This window comes from Lolium perenne, chromosome 7, assembly GCF_019359855.2.
Source record: "Lolium perenne isolate Kyuss_39 chromosome 7, Kyuss_2.0, whole genome shotgun sequence".
Lineage (NCBI taxonomy): Eukaryota > Viridiplantae > Streptophyta > Magnoliopsida > Poales > Poaceae > Lolium > Lolium perenne.
In genome coordinates this window covers 157,041,540-157,065,395 of record NC_067250.2, presented here as the reverse complement: position 1 = coordinate 157,065,395, position 23,856 = coordinate 157,041,540, and the positions used below count along the sequence as shown (strand labels likewise).

The following is a 23,856-nucleotide window of genomic DNA, read 5'->3' as shown; positions in this document are numbered from 1 at the left end:
ATGAAAGTTGCGTACATATCTGAGGATCATGCACGTAAATTGGCTTAATTTTCTGAGTTACCTACAGGGAGGTGGACCCAGATTCGTGACAGCAAAGAAATCTGGAACTGTGCAGTAATCCAAATCTAGTACTTACTTTTCTATCAACGGCTTAACTTGGCACAACTAAACACAAAACTAAGATAAGGAGAGGTTGCTACAGTAGTAAACAACTTCCAAGACACAAAATAAAAACAAAGTACTGTAGGTAAAAACATGGGTTGTCTCCCATAAGCGCTTTTCTTTAACGCCTTTCAGCTAGGCGCAGAAAGTGTGTATCAAGTATTATCAAAGGGTGGTGCATCGTTATCATGAGCTCCCCCATCCATAGTGGTACTAAGGGCTTTGTCAATTTTAGGCCTATAATAATACTTCTTTGGTCTAGGCACTTTAGAGACATACATAAACTTTTGCTCCTTACCCACATAAGCTTTCTCCTTATATTTAAGAGAAGAAAATGTTGAACCCAAGGTTCCCATAGCTTTTTCAAGTTCGTCAATCCTATTGATTTGATCATCATGGACAGCATTAGTTCCTAGGACACTAATTCTTTCATCAATTCCTCCTAAGGATTTATCAAGTTCATCAGTTTTATCAAGTAATATTTCCAATTTAGCTTCAATACTTGGAAAATTTTTCTCTATGGTTTCCAATTTTTTCATAACATCTTCAAGAGAGATTTCAGTTTTAACTTTATCAACAGAGGGTATTCCAAATAAACTCTCAATAATGCAACTAGCTTCTAATGCAGGGGTACTTAAGAAGTCACCTTTTGCGAGACTATCAAGAACATATCTATTCCAACTAGAGATACCAACATAAAAATTCTGAGTAAAATAATAGTGGAGTGCTTCTTAGTGCATCTATTATGAGCATCGCTAATTCTATACCAAGCATCTCTCAAACATTCTCCCCCTCGTTGCTTAAACGTACGAACTTCAACTTCAGGATTACTCATTTTAGTAGTAGTAAATAAAGCAAACTAGATAAAGTAAATGCAAGTAACTAATTTTTTTGTGTTTTCGATATAGCAAACAAGATAACAAATAAAGTAAAACTAGCAACTAATTTTTTTGTATTTTGATTTAGTGCAGCAAACAAAGTAGTAAATAAAACTAAGCAAGACAAAAACAAAGTAAAGAGATTGAGAAGTGGAGACTCCCCTTGCGGCGTGTCGTGATCTCCCGGGCAACGAGCGCCGAGAAAAAAGAGCTTGATGGCGTGTATTTCACACGTTCGTTGGGCAACCCCAAGAGGAAGGTATGATGCGCACGGCAGCAAGTTTTCCCTCGAGAAGAAACCAAGGTTTATCGAACCAGGAGGAGCCAAGAAGCACGTTGAAGGTTGATGGCGGCGAGATGTAGTGCGGCGCAACACCAGGGATTCCGGCGCCAACGTGGAACCTGCACAACACAACCAAAGTACTTTGCCACAACGAAACAGTGAGGTTGTCAATCTCACCGGCTTGCTGTAACAAAGAGTTAACCGTATTGTGTGGAAGATGTTTGTTTGCGAAATGTAGAACAAGTATTGCGGAGATTGTATTTCAAGAAAGAGAATTGGACCGGGGTCCACAGGTTCACTAGAGGTGTCTCTCCCATAAGACGAACAGCATGTTGGGTGAACAAATTACGAGTTGGGCAATTGACAAATAAAGAGAGCATGACAATGCACATACATATCATGATGAGTATAGTGAGATTTAATTGGGCATTACGACAAAGTACATAGACCGCCATCCAACTGCATCTATGCCTAAAAAGTCCACCTTCAGGTTATCATCCGAACCCCCTCCAGTATTAAGTTGCAAGCAACAGACAATTGCATTAAGTATGGTGCGTAATGTAATCAACAACTACATCCTTAGACATAGCATCAATGTTTTATCCCTAGTGGCAACAGACAACACAACCTTAGAACTTTACATCGTCCCGGTGTCAATGCGAGCATGAACCCACTATCGAGCATAAGTACTCCCTCTTGGAGTTACAAGCATCTACTTGGCCGGAGAGCATCTACTAGTAACGGAGAGCATGCAAGATCATAAACAACACATAAGCATAACTTTGATAATCAACATAACAAGTATTCTCTATTCATCGGATCCCAACAAACGCAACATATAGGATTACAGATAGATGATCTTGATCATGTTAGGCAGCTCACAAGATCCGACAATGATAGCACAATGGGGAGAAGACAACCATCTAGCTACTGCTATGGACCCATAGTCCAGGGGTAGACTACTCACACATCACACCGGAGGCGACCATGGCGGCGTAGAGTCCTCCGGGAGATGATTCCCCTCTCCGGCAGGGTGCCGGAGGCGATCTCTGGATCCCCGAGATGGGATCGGCGGCGGCGGCGTCTCTGGGAAGGTTTTCCGTATCGTGGTTCTCGATGCGGGGTTTCGTCACGGAGGCTATTTGTAGGCGGAAGGGCGAGTCGGGGCAGACGAGGGAGCCACACCATGGGGCGGCGCGGGCCCCACAGGCCGCGCCGCCCCGTGGTGTCGCCACCTCGTGGCCCCACTTCGGGTGTTCTGCGGTCTTGTGGAAGCTCCGTGGAAAACTAGGCCCCTGGGCTTTGATTTCGTCCAATTCCGAGAATATATCCTTACTAGGATTTACGAAACCAAAAGCAAGAACAAAGAATCGGCACTTCGTCATCTTGTTAATAGGTTAGTTCCAGAAAATGCACGAATATGACATAAAGTGTGCATAAAACATGTAGATAACATCAATAATGTGGCATGGAACATAAGAAATTATCGATACGTCGGAGACGTATCAAGGTCCAGGACCATTCTACTACCGTTGCGACTTACCGACTGGATCTGACTGACTACACTCAGTGGATAGATGAGGATGCTTGTGCTGCTGCTATTCTCACCTCCAGTGTTGTGCCTCAGTATGCTGCTGAGTTTATGGGTCTTCCCACTGCTGCTGCTCACTGGGCTTTTATTCGTCAGCGCTATCAGCCGTCTGGGGATGCTCTTTACCTGTCTGTGGTCCACCAGGAGCATGCCCTTCAGAAGGGTGATTCTACTATTGATGAGTTATACACTCAGAGTGCTGCTATTTGGCGTCAGCTTGATTCTCTTCGTACCACTGTGTGTACCACCTGTCCCTGCTGTCTGACTGTGCACGCGGATCTGAAGTTTCAACGCGTGTTTGAGTTCTTGTCGCGGCTCCGTAAGGAGTTTGAGCCGCGCCGTGCACAGCTGCTTGCCCGTGGTCGTGTTCCGCTCTCTGAGGTACTAGCTGAGCTTCGTGCTAAGGAGACTCGTCTTCGTGGTGCTGGCCTTCTTGAGGTTCCCTATGTACTTGCTGCTCGTGGCCCTCCTGTGCCGTCTGCTCGTGGACCTCCTACGCCGCCCGCTTCGTTGCGGTCTCCAGCACCGTCGATACTCTCTACTCCTCCAGTCCAGGGCCAGAGTCAGCCCCAGCAGCCTCGTGGTACGACAACACTTCCCTGCACCTACTGTGGCAGGACTGGCCACACTGTCGCTACTTGCTGGCAGAGGGATCCCAACTTACGTCAGCGGCACTATACTCGTCGTCATGCTGGTTCTTCAAGATCTTCTGCTGTTGCGCTATCTGATCAGGACATTATCCGTGGTCTTCGTGGTCTGCTCGCTGCTACAGGCTCTTCCTCGATAGGTACTGCTGGTTCTATGCCTGGCTCTTCTGGCACCGCACCACTACCTTCTACACAGTCAGGTATGTCATCCCCGTGGTATCTGGATTCTGGAGCTTCTTTTCATATGACTTCTGCGTCTTCTATTTTTTTGCTCTTCGTTCTATTGTTTCTCCTGTTCGTGTTATCACGGCCGATGGTACCTCTCTTCCTGTTTCCAGTCGAGGCACCCTTTCTACTTCTTCTTTCTCTGTTCCTGTTGTATCTATATCTATATCTATATAGATTACGTGGCTCCGCTCGGATTCCTGCCGTTACAGGTAGAAGAAGGACTGAAGGAGGCATCGAGTTGGTCTCGTTGGAGATATTGGGCTGTAAAGATCGCTTCGGTAGGGAGTTGGGCTGGGCTGGAATTGGTACGGTGAAAAGAAGGAAACAAATACCGGATACGATTTAGTGTAAATATGAACCACCGGGCTGCTGGTTGCTCTCTTCTCTTCTTTTCTTTGCTGCTTCTTCTTTTCTTTTTCTTACTGAACACTTCCAAGCCAAAGATGAGGATGAGGGGAGCGTTCTGGAAGTTTTTACAAACTATATTTTGATTTTAGAATAACTTTGCAAAGTCCCAAAAATATTTGTTTTGTTTTTAATTAAGATAAGAAAAGGACAAGGATGGCTTCTATAGAACCATATGAGAAGAAACAACTTAAAAGACGTACCCAGTGCTGAGAGCTCCCGCACTGTGCGGGGTCTGGGGAAGGTGTTAGTGGCAAGCCTTACCCTCACGAAATGCAATGTGAGGAGACCGCGACTCAAACCTGGGACCTCTCGGTCACAGGCGGTGAGGCTCTACCGCTGCACCAGGCCCGCCCTTCATGAGAAGAAACAACTAAATAGTTTTATTTGCAAATAAATTTTATTTTGTAAAAAAACATGTTTATGATGTATGCATGATGTTGATGAGTTAGGAACGACACGGACAAACAATCAGCGGAGAAAACTATTATGCTGGGTTTTTCCGGATCGTTACAGCCGCCGCCGAAGCTCGCCTACCACCGGTGCCGCCCCAGGAGGAGGAGCGTGTGGATGTGTCGTCGCTTGGATGCTGCGAGCGTGGATGAATCTCGTCGGAGGATTTGGGGAGAGCCATGTGAAGAAGAGAGAGATAGGAGAGAGAAAAGTGAGCTAGGTGGGGAAATGAGTGATTGACGTATGGGCCAGTTTTGGCACAGAGCCGGACGCATGCGGACGAGAAGCGGTCACGCAGTCTGTCCGCCCAGACGCAAACCTGACGCATATTTTGGTAGTGATGCAGCCCGACCTACGGTCTTCAGTTCATCATGTGCATCAAAGACAAGAACCACACTCAAGGGCGAGGTCAAAGAGGCATGAAAGAGAAGAAGAAGAAGAAGCGTTCGAGGTTGCCAAGATGAGAAGGCGCAAGAAGCACGACTGCTACGCCGGTCAATCCGCCCCCCACTAAGGCCGGACAAATCCGCCCTCTAACCTGCGCATCCAACACTTGGGCTCAACCCATGTAACCTCCCACTATGCTATTTGTATGCCTAAACTACCCCTACTTAGTGGCTCCCTATATATAGCCTCCCACCTCCCCCTTCATTAGGTAAGCCATAACTTGAGTGAGAACTTGACTTATGCCTCCATCATCCCTTTGGGATTGGGAAACCCCCTCCTCTTTTAGACCTAAATGTATGAGTTGTATCAAGGTCCTCTTATGTGATCGATCTCTCGCTTGTGTGTTTCCACTTCGGTCTTTTGCATTGATTCTATCGATTGCATATCGGTCTCTTGCTCGGGGATTCTACCTCGTGCCTTTCCCTTGAGTGATTCTATCGGGACGGCGGTTTGGGCCGTTGAGAGCAAACCGAATTGTATCGGGTTGGTGTATATTTGCGTGCGTTCATCAAGTTCTTCGCCGTGTTCTTCGTCAAATTCGTGAGATCAGGCAACCCACGTGGGCTTAGGCCCCATCAGGTAGCAAATGCGTCTCTGCTGACGCAACGGACAAAAAAACCAGAATACGTCTCCCCGCTGGAGAAGGGTACATACGCAAACTGACGCAAAACCAAAAAACCAGAAATGTATCGCTCCGCTGGAGATGCCCTCAGGTCTGGGCTGGTTGTGTTGTGGCCTGATCCATTCACGGTTTTTTTGCAAAACTGATCGGTTTCTAAGTTAACGTCCAAGGTCAGGGTATTGATAAAAAGCAATAACGGAGCAATCTTTTAATGGTATTTTTCTAGCTTACAAATTTTGGATGGTATTTTTCTAAAGATTGGATCTTTTAATGTTATGGATCCAATTTTCCCTCTTCTAAATTATGTTCAATTTTTATCTTGATCCGTGCTTTAATCGCGTCCGGTATTTTAATCGCGACAACTTCAGCGAGAACAATATCTTTTAAACGTAAACTATTTAAATTTATGTTTTTTGGGGACGCGATTGGCAGCCAGATGTCCAGCCGCTGCACGAAGAAACAGGGTCCACAAAATGCTCGATCCGGCGCAGTTTAGTAGAAGCTTTGCAGACGGGACCTGTCCTCCCGGCCCAACCTCTCGAGATCTCGCGCCTCTCCGGCAGCAGGGTCGCGCCTCGCCGTTGGCACGATGAACCGCCACCGCCGCGGCATCTTCGACGGCCTCCCGATTCCGGCCGACAAATCCGTAAGCCCCGCTCCCTTCCATATTGCCATCGCTCGATCCCTAGGCTGGAATTGTGATATGGACTTCGAATTTGGGGTCTGGCTGCACGTGCGTGCGTGCAGTACCTGAAAGAAGGGCTGTCGCGGATCGACGAGGGATGGGCGGCGGCGCGTTTCGACTCGCTGCCGCACGTCGTACACATCCTTACCTCCAAGGACCGTGACGGCGAGATCCAGTTCCTCAAAGAGCAGAGCGACCTTATCGAGGACGTAGTCGACGAGGTCGTCCACGCGTACCACCACGGTTTCAACAAGGCGATACAGAACTACTCCCAGGTCCGTTCCCCGGCCCTCGCACCACCTGCCCATTTCTTCTTCCTGGCGGATTATTCATCTTTGCCATTTGTGGAGCGTAGTTGCTGTTTGCACTTTATGTTCATCATTGTGTGGTGTGATCCCAGATCCTGCGGCTGTTCAGCGAGTCCGCGGAGAGCATTGCTGGGCTCAAGGGGGAGATGGCTGAGGCCAAAGCGCTCCTTGGGAGAAAGAATCAGCACCTGGGGCAGCTGTGGTACCGGTCCCTCACGCTGCGCCATGTGATCTCCCTGCTGGATCAGGTTGAGGATGTTGCCAAGGTCAGGGCACAAATTTATCTGTTACTGTCGTGCAACACTTGGCGGCAATGTAATGTAAAATGGAACTCGGAATTAGCTGCTAGAAAATATCTTCTTTGGTTGCTACAGATAAAACCATATGAAAAATCATGAACAAACTGCTTAGTTAAAATGAAAGCTTATCTTACAAAAAACCACTTTTTACAAGTATTTCACTTTGAAGCTTTGTTCAGCTATCCAGTGTACACCCTGATGCTACCGGAGCTGACTATCAAGAATAAAATCAATTTCTTCTTTATCCAAGAACACAAACAATATACTCACCATCCCAGAATGTGTGGCACCCTTGATTTCCAATGGTCAACAACTTACTACTTAGACTATCGTTCGTACTTATAATATTTTCACACAATTAGCATAAAGATTATATGAAAATACATAATTTTGCAATATAAATGCAACAATATCATTATAACATTCTCATTTCATATAATTTGGTGCTCTGTATATGTTAGTGGTCAAAGTCGTGCATCAAAGACCGTGCAAAATAAAGCGTGCCTTACATTTTGGGACAGAGGGAATACATTTTTTTTTTTTGGAAACAACGTAATACATCTAGCGTTAGAGATGAGATGTTGTATGTTTGCATGGTTTAGTTGGGTGGAGCATAATTCCAATATTCACATGAGAGTGTGGCATTGTTCTATATAAGATTGTCTTGAACATGCAGTTCTGTGGTGGCGTGCATATCCAGTATGTATATATTGTATGTAGATTCTGTGTTGTACAAGATTTCGACGTTCAAAATCTGTATTCTGTAAAATAAGAATAGAAACATCTCTGGGATGGAACAAAAAATACCATTTTTTTTTAGTATTTTATGCTTTTAAAGAAAACCAGTATGGACTGAATTGATGAGGCCTAGTTCGTGGCATACTTTTCTAAGGTGATATTAGTAACCATTTGTCTGACTTAGAAGGAAAATTCTTTATTAACTGCTAGATCTTTGGGTAACAAATTACAAGTATATTGTCTTACTATTTTTACATGTTTTTATGTATTGAATATTGTTGATTGGAAGAAAAAAACTGTAAAAAACAGGATTTTATAGAGAAAGGCTAGTATATAAAAAAATGAAGCATATTACAAAGAACAGAAAAACTTCAATCCTTCATATGTCAATCATCATAGAATTTCATGTTATTTTTCAATCATTGTTAAGAAAACCTAAGTTAACATTCACATCTCGATAGCAAAGATATGGATAGCAGAAAATCGCACAGATATCTTTGAGCACGAAAAACTACAATCGTCATGTACAATATAATAAATGAATACAATGAAGATAATTTGAGAAAATTAATAATCATGCAGTTCTAATGATCTTACATTTGAAAAGAAATGTTTGGCACGAGTGTATATTTCAACCTCAGCTTGTTTTATGTCCCAAATTTTGCAATTCTTGCAGCTTTAATGATTTTACCTTGAATTTTTTTTGGCACGCTGTATATTTCAACCTTAGCTTTCTTTTTGTGCCAAATACGCAATACTTTAATTTCCCTATTAATTTACTGAATCTGGCAGGTTCCTGCTCGGATTGAAAACTTGATGGCAGAGAAGCAGCTATACGCTGCAGTGCAGTTGCATGTCCAATCAATGCTGATGCTTGAGCGGGAAGGCCTTCAAGCGGTCAGTATTAACATACCACTATTTTGGAAACGAGATACACTGTTATTACTTGTAATATGCCTGCTGTACAATGTCTACACCATGTGCTTGGTTTGTCAGAAAACATAAAATATGTTTAGTGATAGTGGGAGCTACCTTTTTTCCCCTGTTGAACCGATGTCATGACATACAAGTCGCCCTCCTTGTTAGATTCTGTACCTCAAACTATTTCTCCTATCGTGCAGACATTCTTTCTTTCATTGTATTACTTTCGTACATTAACAAAGTTTTAAAGGTAGGTGCTCTCCAAGAAGTTCGCTCTGATCTGACGAAGCTGCGAGGTGCACTGTTTTACAAGATTTTGGAAGATCTTCATTGCCACCTATACAACAGTGGAGAATATAGGTAAATCCCCATATCTTTGATTTCTTTTAGTTTGGCATGATTATTCTCTTTTCTTTTCTGTAACAATCTTATAAATATATATATACAATTGCACACGATTTGTTACATCGCACTTGATTATAATGGTGTGATATGAACACCAGTGACTAGACTATGTTGTGCTCTAGAATCTAATCTTGATTTTGACTTCTTGCTAACTCTTTTGCTAATGTTTACCATATGTGTCAACAATTTACCTGTTAAAGTTCTGTCATAGGTCAACACCTGTTCATTTCTAAGTATATGCTGCAGCTTGATGACTTTAAGCATGGTTGACAATGAGGAAGTACCGACTTTTACAGCTACTGGCCGCTTAGTAAACAACATGCAGCCTCTGTCCAGGAGATCTAGGTCAATTAAAGGTGAAAACCACTTTGGCGGACCGGCGGCTGCAGATGGGATTAGTAAAATTAGTTCTGTTGATGGCGGGTATGTTCAACTTCCTATCACTTCGAAGTTGTAATTGGGCTAATGATGCCCTTTCATCTCATAATGAAATAAATTAGTAAATCAGATTCTGGTGTTCATAATGTGCTACCAGGTCTCGGGCGTAGATTATAGGGATGGAAGTGAGGGCGGTGAGGCTGGAGGCGTAGACGCCGGCGGCTGGGCGCCGTCGCTGCGAGAGAGAGGAGGCGGCAGCTAGAGCAGGGTGTGGCTAGGGTTTGGGGCTCCCGTCTCCCTCAGGAGACGACAACAGTATATGTTTATTGTCTGATTATAATCAAAGGGGTACATGTGTTTATATAGGAGGACAACTCCTCTAAACCCTAGATAACTTGGGCTAAGCCCCTAATTGGGCCTACTATTGGGCCTCTTGTGTATACTGGAGCCCGACCATAACATCTCTCCCCGCCTTCTCAAACAACTCGTCCTCGAGCTGAACATCTGGAAACTGCTGGCGGAAATCGTCGAGCTTCTCCCAAGTTGCCTCCTCCTCGGACAGGCCGGCGCACTGCACCAAGACATGCCACACGCCGCGACGCTGCTGCGCCTGCATCACCTTCGCCACCTTCGCGGAAGCTGGCAGAAGTCGGCCGTCCGAAGTAGGAGGAAGGGCCGGGGTCGCCGCAGGAGGGTCCCCGCGGTAGGCCTTCAGTAAGCCGACATGGAGGCGAGAATCAGCTGGCAGCTGAAGGTGGTATGCGAGTGTGCCAACACGCTCCAGCACACGAAAGGGACCGGCGTAGCGGGGTCCCAGTTTGCGCTTGGAGCGCCGGGTCTGGTCCTGTGAAGGAGGCGCAGCCACACCCAATCGCCCACCGCGAACTCCGCCTCGCGATGATGAGCATCATAGTACTTCCTAGCCAGCTGCTGTGCTTGGAGAAGACGCTGGCGCGCCTCAGCCAGGATCTCGTCGCGGGTGCTGTGTTACGTGCGCCCGCCGTCTCGGACCGAGCCGTGCCAGGCTCATAAGGAAGCATCGGCGGAGGTGGGCGCCCGTAGACCACCTCGAAAGGCGAGGCATGCAGGGCGGAGTGATATGAGGTGTTGTAGCAGTACTCCGCCCATGCCAACCAATCCACCCAAGCTCGTCCACCCAAGCTCGTGGACGATCACCTGTAACACAACGCAAATACATGGCGATCACCTTATTGACCACCTCGGATTGGCCATCCGTCTGAGGGTGGAACGCCGTGCTCATGCGGAGCTTTACGCCCGCCAGTCGAAAGAGAACTCGCCAGACTTGACCCGTGAACACAGGATAACGGTTGCTGACGATGGACGAAGGAAACCTGTGGAGGCAGACGATGCCGTCGAAGAAGACCCGGGCCACCGACGCGACTGTATAGGGGTGACCGAGGGCGATGAAGTGCGCGTACTTGGAGAAGCGGTCAACCACCGTGAGGATGACGGACTTGCCGCCCACCTTGGGAAGGCCGTCGATGAAGTCCATGGAGATATCAGCCCACACCTGTGAGGGCACATCCAGCGGCTGTAGCATACTCGCGGGTCGCAGTGTCTTCGTCTTGTTCCGCTGGCACGTCACGCATGACCGCACCCAGTCACTGATCAACGTGCCATCACCGGGGATGTAGAAATCAGCACGGAGGCGATGGAGGGTCTTCTGCACGCCCTCGTGTCCTGCAGAGTGCGCCAGGGACAAGGCCTGGTGGCGCAGGTCACCATGGGTGGGCACGAAAAGGCGGCGCCCATGTAGAAGCAGCCCATCGTCCAGGCGCTAGGGCGCCCCTAGCTCGCCGGCGTCAAGGCGACCGCAGAGCGCCTATGCGTCCGCGGCAGTAGAAGTCGCCTGGCGAATGTCGTCGATGAAGGCGAAGGACGGCCCGGAGCGGATGCACATGACAGTGCCTGCCGTGGCAACGTCGTCCGCGACATCCTCAGTGTCGCGGTGGGACAAGGCGTCGGCAACCGTGTTGAGACGGCCTGGGCGGTACTCGACGGTGAAGTCGAAGCCGAAGAGCTTGCTGATCCACTGGTGCTGCGGGACGGTGGAGAGGCGCTGGTCCAGCAAGAACTTGAGGCTGTAGTGGTCCGTGCGCACCCGTAACGGTCGCTAGTGGGTGGCGCACCGCCTGGACTAGCCCGATAAGCTCGCGCTCGTATGCCGCGAGCTTGTGATGGCGAGCGGCGAAGGGGCGGCTGAAGAAGGCCAGTGGTCCCTCGCCCCGGTGAGGACGGCGCCGATGCCGGAGGGGTCGCAGTCCACCACGAACGGCATGTCGAAGTCCGGCATCTAGAGGAGGGGTCCCGTCGTGAGTGCCCGCTGGAGAGCCGCGAACGCCGTAGCCGCCTCCTCGTCCCAGGAGAAGGCGTCGCGTGGAAGGAGGCGCATCAGTGGCGCGGCGATGAGGCCGAAGTCCCGGATGTACTTCCGGTAGTAGCCGGCGAGGCCCAAGAAACCGCGGAGAGCCCGTGGTGACTGCGGGGTCGGCCACGCGGTGACGACGGTGACCTTGTCTGCGTCCATCGCGACACCTTCCGTCGAGATGACGTGCCCCAGGTATGCGACGAAGGTCGTGCCGAACGAGCACTTTGAGCGCTTGAGGTGGAGACGATGCGCTCGAAGCTCGTTGAAGATGATGGCCACGTGCTGCAGGTGCTCCCCCCAGGATAAACTGCTGATAAGAATGTCATCAAAGAAAACAAGCACAAAGCGGCGCAAGTATGGGCTGAGCACGTCGTTCATCAGGGCTGGAAGGTCGCCGGCGCGTTGGAGAGGCCGAACGACGTCACCAGGAACTCGAAGTGGCCATGGTGAGTACGGAACACCGTCTTCTTGATGTCGTCCGGGTGTATGCGCACCTGATGATAGCTCGAACGCAGGTCGAGCTTGGTGAAGAAGCGCGCTCTGTGTAGCTCGTCCAAGAGCTCATCCACGACGGGGATGGGGAACTTGTCCTTGGACGTCATGGCATTGAGGGCGCGGTAGTCGATGCAGAAGCGCCATGCACCGTCGGCCTTGAGCACAAGGAGCACCGGGGCGGGGAACGGCGATGTCGAAATCTGGATGATACCCTGCGCGAGCAACGATGCCACCTGGCGCTCGAGCTCGTCCTTCTGCAGCTGGGGGTACCGGTACGGGCGCACGGCGACAGGCGCCGTGTCCGGCAGCAGGTGGATGCGGTGGTCACAGGGCCGCGCGGGTGGGAGGCCCTGTGACTCGTTGAAGATGTTGCTGTGCTGCTGCAGGAGGTCGAAGGTCGGCTAGGAGGGGATGCGCCTTGTCAAGTGCGGCCGCCATCAACTGAAGCTGCGGGGTCGCGGCGCCTGAGCCGCCGATGTCGAGGATGGGGCCTAGTGTGGACAAGAAGTCGACGCCGAGGATGAAGTCGTAGCAGCCCAGGTCGATGCCGACGCAGTCGATGGAGAAGGGCTCGTCGCCGATGAGGACGGGAACCTGCCGCACCACGCTCTGGCAAGCAAGGCGGTCCCCGTTGGCGACGGTGACGCTGAACTTCTCCGCGCTCGCCGGCTGGAGGGTGAGGCGGCGCATTGCGTCCCTGGACAGGAAGTTGTGCGTCGAGCCAGTGTCCACGAGCGCGGTGAGACGCTCCCTGTGGATCGTCACCGGAAGCAGCATCGTCTTCGCCGTCTTGATGCCCGCCATGGCATGAAGGGAGACGATGAAAGCGGTCGCATCGACCGGCCCGTAGGTCGTGACGCCGGCCTCGGAGAGTTTGGTGGGGTCGAGCTCCACGGTAAGGGCCTCCACCTCCGCGCCGTCGACGGTCTCCAAGTAGAACAGGCGGGCGTACGTAAGACCCGACGCGTATGGCTCGTCGCAGTTGAAGCACAGGCCCTTGTGGCGCCGCTCGAGCTGCTCGGCTGACGTCAAGCGCCGGAAGGTACGTGTCGGAGCGGGGGCGGCTGCAGCAGCGGCCGGTAGGGCGGGACGCGTTGGGGTGGCGGTCGCCGGTGCGGGGCGGGACGGGGGGCGCGCTCCACGGCCCGGGAACGCCCGCTGCAAGGCGTTGGAGCGCTGCTCGTGCGCGCACGTAGTACATGGCCATCTGCAGGTCCTAGGGGTCGCACATCTCGACGTCGGCGCGGATGTGGTCGGGGAGGCCGCTGACGAAGAGCTCGGCGCGCTGGCGAGCCGTGACGCCAGGCGCATGGCAGGCCAACGTCTGGAAGCGGTTGGCGAAGTCCTGCGGTGGTGAAGGGGAGGCGACCGAGCTCGGCCAGACGGCTCCCACGTATGGGGGGTCGCGGAAGCGCTCCCACGGGGGCATCCCGCCCTCGTCTTGCTCGAGGGCGTAGTACCACGTCTGTGCGGCTCCACGGAGGTGGTAGGAGGCGATCCACGTGCAGTCGGATGCATGGTTCGTTGCCCCTGAAAAACAGGTCGCACTGATTGAGCCAGTTCAGGGGGTCGACGGTGCCGTCATAGGTGGCGAACTCCAGCTTGGTGAAGCGAGGCGGCTGCTGCACATGCGGCGAGGCCGTGTAGGCGCCCTCGTGGCGGGGGAAGAGTACTGCGGCACCATGGAGCTCCAGGCGTGTGGGTCAGTATACCCGCCGAACCCCCCGAAGGTGGTGGCGGGCGGCTGCAACACCGTCGGCTGTGGCGGCGCCGTCGTGTAGGTCGGCGTGTCGATCCACGTCGGCAGCGGGGACGGCGACGACGGGAACCTGATCTGGGTGATCGGGAGTCCCTGGGGTGCGATGGTGGGCGGTGGTGGCGGCGCGAAGGACGCAGCCAGCGGGGGCGGTGGCGGCGGTGGCGCGTAGGGAGCCTGGAGGAAGGTCCGAAGGTTCGAGACCGCCAGGGTGAGGTCGCGGATCGCCGGTGACATCTCTGCCGGAGAGAGGACGGGGGCCGCATGCCATGGCCGCGGTGCCTGAGGCGGGCGGACTGAGGTGGCCGGCGGCGGTGGCTGGAGCGGCGGCGGTGGCCGCGCAGGTGGAGGCGGCGGCGGTGGGGAGGCCTGAAGAAGTCATCGAACCAGAGCAATCTGATACCAAATTGGTAGAGACTACGGTTCTACCGGGTGCGTAGATTATAGGGATGATGAAAGTGAGGGAGGTGAGGCTGGAGGCGCAGACGCCGGCGGCTCGGCGCCGTCGCTGCGAGAGAGAGGAGGCAGCGGCTAGGGCAGGGTGCGGCTAGGGTTTGGGGCTCCCTGTCTCCTGAGGGAGACGACAACAGTATATGTTTATTGTCTGATTATAATCGAAGGGGTACATGTGTTTATATAGGAGGACAACTCCTCTAAACCCTAGATAACTCGGCCCACTATTGGGCCTCTGGAGCCGAAGTTTTGTGCATTATAGCTTAATAATACAGTATATGACAAGTTGCCAAATATCTGCAAGATGTGAACAGTCAAATGAGAGTCCATCAAGAGCCTCCTCGCCTGTCTCCTCTGCCCTCCTCCCCGGCGGCGTTGCCGTCGTGAGTGAGCCTGGTAGAGGCAGCCAGGTTCCCCTCTATAGTAGGTCTAGGTTTAGGAGTAAGATTAGTGTGACACACCCCACCCCTTGCCGATGTGAGGCACAATCGAGATCGCCTGAATTCAACCGGAGAAAAGCAGGGAGAGAGAGTAGCGAGCGGAGTTTGGTTCTATTCCAATTATCAGACTAGTTCGATGTCGTTCCCTGTGTAACTCATCTGGCCTATATACTCTAATACAGCACCGATGAATCCATTCCTCTCCAAGCAAGGCTGGCCCAAGGCCCAGGTCGACAAGGCCCAGTGCATTTACATACTAGATGATACCCCGCGCGTTGCAGCGGAAAATCATGTTAATAGTGCTCCAAAAAATAATTGTCCAAAAGGATAACAAAACATTATGATTAATCATCAACAACGATTGTTTGTATGATAACATTGGCGAAGTATGTTTGTGAACATGGCGCTAAATGTAGTGTGTATAGCGAAATCGTTGATTAAACTTGAATTTCCGATATAGATAGTATCCCTTTGTATTTCATTAGACTAAAGAGCAAACATGATTAACAAAAGTTGAACAAAAGAGCCAATGAAGAAGTACCACTTATTTGATCTTTCCTATACCAAGTGAAACTAACCCTCCTTCAGATAAAACACGAGGAAGAGAGGATTTGTATGCGTGCCTAAGAATGTCTCCAACTAACAGCAACACATTTAAAATTCTTGTAATATCTTTGAAGCGAGAGAAGAAGAGTATTTAATAAATTCTAGATATTCTATTTCCGGTGGCTTCAGTTCAATTGGAAAACCTGTAGTGTTTAGCTAATAATTTGATTTTGGATACCCAGATTTACTTGATAGTTCTAGATACAACAAAGTTCTATAGAGCTTAACAGAAAACTCCAGGGCCAGACTACACAAAGGCACTATTGGCAAGGTAAGTCAAATAAAGCTGTAATTGTCATTGCACGGCAAGCCTTATAAGCAGTTTTATAAACCAAGCAACAGTATATGGTTGTAAATAAATTTCACCATTGAAGCTGGTTTCCTTTTTGTTGTATAAAGCATAAAAGAGATCGCCGTTTGATGCTTTGGTATACTGAGGTCACTCCATTCCATTTCACGTGTAATAGTATTTTTAAGCGCTAACCTGCATCGCCCAAAAAAGGTAGCTATATCACGATCTGAATGAATTTTATTCTGTCTAAATCATGATGCATTTTGCACATTTATCGTGTGTAATATAATTCATGCTAACAGAATATGAATATGCAGTACTAACCGTTAATTCTCTACCCTACCACTTACGATGGTACTAATAACTCCACAGATCTGTGAGCATAGCAACATTGCAGTTCCATATTCATCCTTTCTCTGCATAATCAGGTAAAAGAGAATGAACAAATGCATGTAAGATTCAGATCTCTTCATCTAAAACATTCAAGCATTTGGTGATCTTACCCTTAGTAGTAGGCAAAATTTAGGCAACTTGGGATGAGTCAATGCCTTTTTAACCATTTACGTAGAATTTGTTTTTGTCTTCAGATGCACCAAACAGTGTATCTGCATGAGGAATAGACATTTGGTTTCTTCAGTTCCATAAAACACTTGGTGGTTAAATTTCACAGAGCATCATATCCAGATCAATCAAAATTATGAACATGTAGCTAGTCTTGATTCCCATACTGGCACCGGATAGCTGAAGTAGGAACAAATACACAACCTATGTCAGGAGCTCAATGACTTAACGTTAGAAGTCCTATCTAGAACAAATAAAAGGGCACATAAGAAAGGAAGTATACTTACTCGGCATACAATCATGTTGGTTCCACTAATCAGATTAGACTACCAAATCCAACCCCACTGGAGACATCCAAGCGAGAAAATACCAATCTACCAGAGAGCAGCAAATAAGCGACACCGACAGCTGCGTCATCCAAATCGCCCAAGAAGGGCTAAGCAAGCTAATGGAGGGCGAAGAATCAAACATGAACGACCGCATCATCCAACACCTATGGAAGTTGAGAACAGAGGAGAGTGATGGATCCAAGGATATGGCGCATCTTGAAGAAGAGCAAGGTCTTTATTGGCACCTTTGGTCCCTTCAACTGCCTTCACGCATTTTTTCCGCAGACTCCTCAGATGCCTCCATCAATTTTCTTGGTAGAGATCATGGAGAAGAGGATGGGCGTGACCTCAGGTCCTCAGCGGTTCATGAGATAATTAAGGACGATGCAGCAGTGAATTATTGACGATGCAGTAATGGGATGCATGCGGGAAGAAATAATGGGCCAGGGAAATTAATCGGTGGGGAATTAATTGGGGAGATAAAGAGAGTGCTTTGGAGAAGATGACAGGCCGCAACACCAAGCTCTGGAAGCAAAAAAATTGTTTTTACAAACTGACGTGACAACATGCGGTTCAGGATTTGTTTTGTGGGGAAGAGGGACAATGGTGGGCCGAATCAATCTATTAAATATGGCCTGAAGAATTGTTTTTACAAAGTGACGTGGCAATTTAAGTGGGACCTGCTGATGTGGAGTGGCTTCCCGTGGACTGCCATGGCTTCAAAAACTGATTGAATAAATGAGCTGGTGACGTGGGCATACAACTAATAACTGATGGCTGATGTGGTAGATTTGAAGAAACGTGGCAGGCTAGGATTGCTCAGTGATACTTGATGAGGTGGATACCTTGCATGTGCAGGAAAATGGGATCACCTATTAAGAATAGAAAGATATGGTCATGACATTAACCGCCCCCAAGAAACATTGGTTGCCCCCAAGCAATGGCTCGGTGAGGTCGATGCGGTGTGAAGGCGGCATATAGATATTCTGAGCAGTCCTGAAACCTGGCAAAACCTAGCAGTGAGTATTTGTTGATCTTTCGTCAAGAAGCATTTGAAAACCTTTTGGCCGATGCCAGGATCCCATTGCTTGTACTCAAGGTCCCATGACATACCAAAGAATGGGCATAAATTTCTGTACCTGCATGGATCTTCTTGTAATTGTAGATGCCACGACCTGTCAATTTTCTCCTTTCTATTGCTTCCAAGAGGCCAACAATGGCATGCCGAAGAAAACACCAGTGGATTCCCAGATTGAGATTGGAAACTTGCAGCCTCTTCAGTTAACTGCACATCCATCTGACACCAGCAAATAAGAACTAAGCCTGGGACGTGTACATACTGAAAGATTCCAATTGGCCAAAGTAGACGTACTAGAAACAATTTTCTCTCATAAATTGCGACAATACCTGGATCCCAAAGTCGTTGTCGAACGATAACCAATTCATTTGAGTTAATTGACAGACAAGTACCTTCTTGTTTCCCTGGAATCACCCACATGATATTGCCTAACCATGTTCTGAAAGCATTTCTATCCCAAGGGGTTATCCTGTCAAGCACCAGCAGATCATCTTCTGACAATAAAATTTCGAAGTGATAGAAGATTGTTTCTGCCTCAGAAATGGCTGGATCCCAGAGCCTGATAATACCACCAAGTTGCTTCATAAATTTCGGATTGCTGGAGGAGCTTAAGTTATATTGATGCTCCTGTTTGCCTAGTCTGAAGTAACCTAGCCTCCACAGTGGAATTTTACCCACCACGTACCAATCACCTACTTCTTGCCTTTCACCAAGGCCCGCACTCGATCCCGTGGCATGGAGATGCATCGTGCCACTAGTCAGAAACGCCACCGCGACATGGTTGTTGCCAACGTTGACAGCCGAGCCAAGTGTCGAACACCTGGGGAGCGAAGACGGCATTCGTGTCTGGAGCACCACCACTCACGATCTGATTTGCCGAGCAGAGCCTGGGCGACGAAGGCTTGGTCGTCTGCTGCTTCGTTACTCAACCGGGCAAGGACTCCGGCGTGGTAGTGGCAGTGGTTGTCAGCGCCGCCTTCAGCTTCTTCAACGTCACGAGCATCTGGTCCTGCCTGGCAGCAATACGACCCAGTGCAATGCTGAGCTGCACCAAGCTCTCGTTGATTGCGCTTAAGTTCTTCTCCGTCGTTGTCGTCGCCACCTCCATCGCGCCGGCACGACCAGATCAAGTGGGGAATATTTTGTGGATTTTTTTGTGCGGAATTTTGTGGAAGGAACCTTGCTCTGATACCAAATTGTCACACCCTGCCCCCTTGCCGGTATGATTGCCGACGTGAGGCACGATCGAGATCGCCTGAATTCAACTGGAACAGAGAGAGAAAAGCAGGGAGAGAGAGTAGCGAGCGGAGTTCCCTGTGTAACTCCTCTGGCCTATATACTCTGATGCAGCAGCGATGAATCCATCCCTCTCCAAGCAAGGCTGGCCCCAAGGCCCAGGTCGACAAGGCCCAGTGCATTTACATATACAGTCATGACAATTAGGTCTACTTTTTCCCATGTGAGGTCTGGCGTGATGCCGCGCAGGTGCTGTGCGGCGATGCTGTCGAGCGGCGTCATCCCGACACCCAGTTTCGTGGGACGGTGGTGCTCCATGGTGGAGTGGCAACCTCCTGGCTAATATGCCAAGGCGGAGGCCCCTCTGCTCCAGCTCAGCAGGCTTCCGGGGCCTCACCCCAAGTGGTTTCGTCCCTGGCGGTGTGATGCAACTATGCTGTGGTGTGTAGAAGTGGTGGTCATGGAGCTGGACCTGACCGCTTTTTCAATTCTGTATCTAGGGTGCTTAGTGCAAAAAGTTGGGACTTGTCTGTAATTTCTAATTTTCTCGTGGTCCTCCATGTACATGTTTTTACTACCGCTGAATAAAAGCTTCTAGGTCCCTCCAGGGCCTATCCCTGTTAAAAAAGGGCTCAAAGTATTTTTTTTTTTGTCAAACTCATGAATTATTACCTCGAATCACTTCACTTAACGCAGTCAAGTGTCTCTGAGTATTTTTTTTTGTTGAACTCATGAATTATTACAATCACTTTAATTCATGTCTAGGAAATCTATATCAGAACAGTAGCACACATATAAACAGGTGCAACATCCTTGTTGAGTTGTTTTTTAGCGAAGTATGTTACTGTGGTAATCATTTCTTGTCGTTTGCATCAGAATTGCTATTGTTAAATGAATGAATACACTGACAACTTCTGAGTGTTACCTACGTTTTGATTTCTGATTATGTTTTCGTATTTTCAGTTCTTCATTTGATGGCCCAGATGACGATAGTAGCTTAGACATGCGTGAAAGTGATGGTGGGCGTGGCCGGAAGGATTCGACGAGCATCTCTCGCAAAATCCCAAGTTTTCTTTCTTGTGCTACACCAGATGAGTTCCTTGTATGGCTTACTCTGTCCTGAGTGCATCGTGGGTTAACATTATTTTGGGATCAAATTGCTTGAAACTTATTTATTTATTTATGTTTGGTGCTGCTTTAGGAATCAATGATAAAGACCGACGCTCCTCTCAATGTGAAATACTTGAGAACATTGGTGCAGTGCTTATCCATGCTTCAAAAGGTTGCAGCTGCTGGAGCTGTCATATGGTATTCATTTTTTGTTATATATTTTCTCACACCGAGTGGGCTTTGGACTTATTCGACATTGGTCTTCGTGCAAGTAGACTAGATAGGTATCCGTCTTCCTAAGAACAGGGAATCCTGATTTGCTACTGAATTCAGGGAACATCATAAGATTGAAAGTTCACTAACATACTGTATTTCTCCCAAATATGTGATCCATTGTTTATATTCCCACAAAATGGCGATCTTTGGGAAAACAAAGCTAGTGCCCTCCCCCTCTTCTGAGAGTATCCGGACAATAATATTGAAGGACATCTTGTCTGCTAATGTTATAAATAATGCTGTGTTAACTCAGTTGGTGGTTCTGAGCATGAGAATATCGCCAGTGCTGTTTCAGTCATTAGCAAGTGAATACTAAAGAACATTGTAACTAGCAGGTGTATGTGCAATGCACACGCTGGCAAGCGTAAATGAAGCCACATGCACATCGACATATAACACGTTGTAATGGAAGCATTGAACTTGGACTAAAGCACATGCACATCGACATATAAAATTCTCCATGAAACCCATGAATAAACAAAACAAACTGTTGTACAAACCCTGAAGGTAGACCCGCAATATTTCCTAGCAACAATTCTTGAGGGGTTGGTATCATTCCAACGTAATGGTGAAAGAACATGCAGAGTTCTACGAATTGATGACTCCAATATGGAGAGGTGCATTGAGGGAGCTAAAATGGGAGGAAAGGATAGGAAACATGATAAATAGGTTATTAAATAGATTACTCTTGTAACTAAGAGTTGTCAGGAGAGAGTCTCAACTATTTGCAGAACTACTGGATGATAATTATGAATTAGAATAGATATGTTTGAATGATTGAGATTGGTCAGGAGCAAGAGAATATCGCTACTGCCATTTCAGTTATTAGTTTACATTTTAGTGTAACTATTTGTATTTTCATAACAGCCAAAGAGTTCGGCCGACGATTCACGATGTTATCACTTCAAAGATAAAATCATATACAGGAGAGGCTTCAAAGTCCAATATAGATAAAATTGGAAGAGAAACAACATCTGATGTGTCGCACTCACATGGACCTGGCACCCTTTACCAGTTGTCCAAACAGAAGACGAAGAATGGGGCATTGGCAGTGGCAACACAACTTGTTTGTAGTCCCATCTCTCCTGCTATGGCGCCCACAGGGGATGCTCAGCAGGCAGCTAGCAAACTTCTTGGGTCAATATTCGAATGTCTAGTTGACATACTAGGTAAGTGCTCAGCTCTCACTTTCCTGGGTCATACTTTAAGCTAAATCTTTTAATTATGCATGTGTGAAAAAGTTCTTCACTTGCCAGAGAACCATATTACCGTCGGGGAGCTTCTTGAACAAAAATCATCAACTGAAGTTGAAAATGTGAATACACCTCACGTAGCAAATGGTGACACAAGCTGGAATCCAGATTCTGAATATTCCCAAGCTACTGGTGGTTTTAGTGTTGCTTTCTCTCTTTCTGTTGTTCAGGTAGCCATAACTTCTATGTTATCTTCAGTTATGATCTTTTGTTTGCTTATACATCGTCCACATTTATTCATTTTGAAATTTAATGTAACACCATGCATCCCATTCCTGTTGCTTTGAAAGGGTTTTAGAAAATATAGCATATGAGATTGTTTATTCAGCAGAGGATGCTATCACGATGACTGTCCGTTTTGCAATTAAATAGATAGTTCCACTACTGCAATATTCTCTTTTATTCTAATGTTCTCTGTCTGCCTTCCCTTTTTTATTAGAGTGAGTGCCAGCAACTTTTATGTGAAATTTTGCGGGCAACTCCAGAAGCTGCTACCGCTGATGCAGCTGTTCAGACAGCTAGGCTTGCAAATAAGGACCCAGTGAAGGAAAAGAGGCAAGTCTTCGCCTATCAGTGGAATAATATAATGATTTCTATAAGTTTATTACATGTTCAGTTAAGCATTACTAGGACAAAGCCCGTGCTTCGTTACGGAGTCGTTACGGAGCAAATTGCAAGTCTATCCCAGCTAGTGTTGCACAGGACACAAGCATCGTCCTTCTGCTAGCACCCACCATCCATGGGGAAGGTTACATAGTTGTGTTGTACACTCATATCTCTCATGCCTATTTCTTTCATCGCTCTCTTATCGTCCCATTGCACAACTCATCTAGAATTATGACGGCCTAAAACAAAAAAGAAATTAAAAGAAACAATCTTCTTATCTGCAACGGCTTGTTTTTTTTATTAAAAATAATTGATAGGAATTTTTTTGCATCCTAGTCGCACAAGCCGTGAACGCCTCCTCCGCACATAGACGAAAGCAAAGATATTATCAGGGTTGGAGTCAAGGTACAGATACCTGGCGTCTGTTTGATGTTAATTTTGGAGAAGAAACTTATACTAAAAAATTGCTAGGAATATTTTGGAATATATTATTGTGATGTGGCATTATACCAGGACACCCGTATGAGAACTTTTACTATTTTATGTTGCATTTTGAACCTCAGCTATTCAGATACATGATATGCTAAATTAAAATAGAAACTATCAATTATAGAAAAGACCCAGCGTTAGCTGTCCATGTAAAATGCATGTAAAAAAGATCCAAATCCATGACACAAAAAAATTACTGAATACACTCCGATCTGGATTCGCATGTCCCGTAACAATTATTAGTACCGATTGACCTGACGATCTCCACCGCATCCAAGCGAGCCTCTGCTCGCACCATGCCAATCATGCACACCACACACGTCGTGTTATTTTTGCAGACGTCCTAGTACTACAGCCGATGCTGGCCCAGGCCCATGTCCTCTGACTGTTGCGGCCAAGCGTGCTTCCGAGCTCCTCTAACTGCACGAGCGCAAGCGCTGGCCTCCGCCCTGCCCCGCCATGGCCGTGGCCGGAAAGCTCTGCCTCCTCAAAGTTAACGGCTCAGATTTTCTGACTTCATAGTTGACTTCAGCAGGCAGCCCACAATTCCTCTGTTTAATTCTCACAACACATATACAGTACTTATTTAGGCAACCACATCTTCTCCCATCAAGGCTCTATTGCTTGTTGATCCCCAGTCCACTTGCTGATACTCCACAACCTGCCAATGTATATAAAGCGGTGGGTGTTCATGTCAGGGAGCAAGGTGGGACTAAAATTGACTCGTACCAGCTGTTGGGGGTTATCTGATCCATCCATCGATCGATTCCTAGGCGCCTTGGGCTCACACGATTTGGGCCGCGTAATTGTGCAGCCTTGACGCATTATGAGAAATATGGAGGCGTTGACCCAATCTCCCTCATCCATTTGTGATCATTTAGCTTAGTCAGCAATTTAAAAGCTAAAATTATGAAGTTAGTTTTAAAATTTTCTTATGGGATATGTTCCTATGAATCAAACGGCTCGTGTAGGAAATTTCCATAGGACTCAAATCCTACGCAATTCCTATATGCAAATCCTATGAGTCAAAGGCGCCC

General features: G+C 47.9%; 1 protein-coding gene across 3 annotated transcripts in view; it reads left to right on the top strand.

Annotated features, from left to right (window-relative positions):
• The first annotated feature begins 6,197 nt into the window (after positions 1-6,197).
• The window catches only part of LOC127300949 (exocyst complex component SEC8), a 30,271-nt gene continuing 12,612 nt past the window's right edge, over positions 6,198-23,856 (top strand). The window contains exons 1-11 of one of the 3 annotated variants that reach the window (XM_051331149.2): positions 6,198-6,362; positions 6,464-6,676; positions 6,802-6,975; positions 8,539-8,643; positions 8,918-9,027; positions 9,319-9,495; positions 20,049-20,187; positions 20,287-20,393; positions 21,339-21,640; positions 21,728-21,894; positions 22,164-22,279. In XM_051331149.2, the coding sequence (XP_051187109.1) occupies positions 6,306-6,362; positions 6,464-6,676; positions 6,802-6,975; positions 8,539-8,643; positions 8,918-9,027; positions 9,319-9,495; positions 20,049-20,187; positions 20,287-20,393; positions 21,339-21,640; positions 21,728-21,894; positions 22,164-22,279 (1,667 nt within the window). In that variant the 5' untranslated portion in view covers positions 6,198-6,305. The remainder of the gene's footprint in view (positions 6,363-6,463; positions 6,677-6,801; positions 6,976-8,538; positions 8,644-8,917; positions 9,028-9,318; positions 9,496-20,048; positions 20,188-20,286; positions 20,394-21,338; positions 21,641-21,727; positions 21,895-22,163; positions 22,280-23,856) is intronic. The other 2 variants (XM_051331150.2, XM_051331151.2) reach the window with 2 other exon arrangements.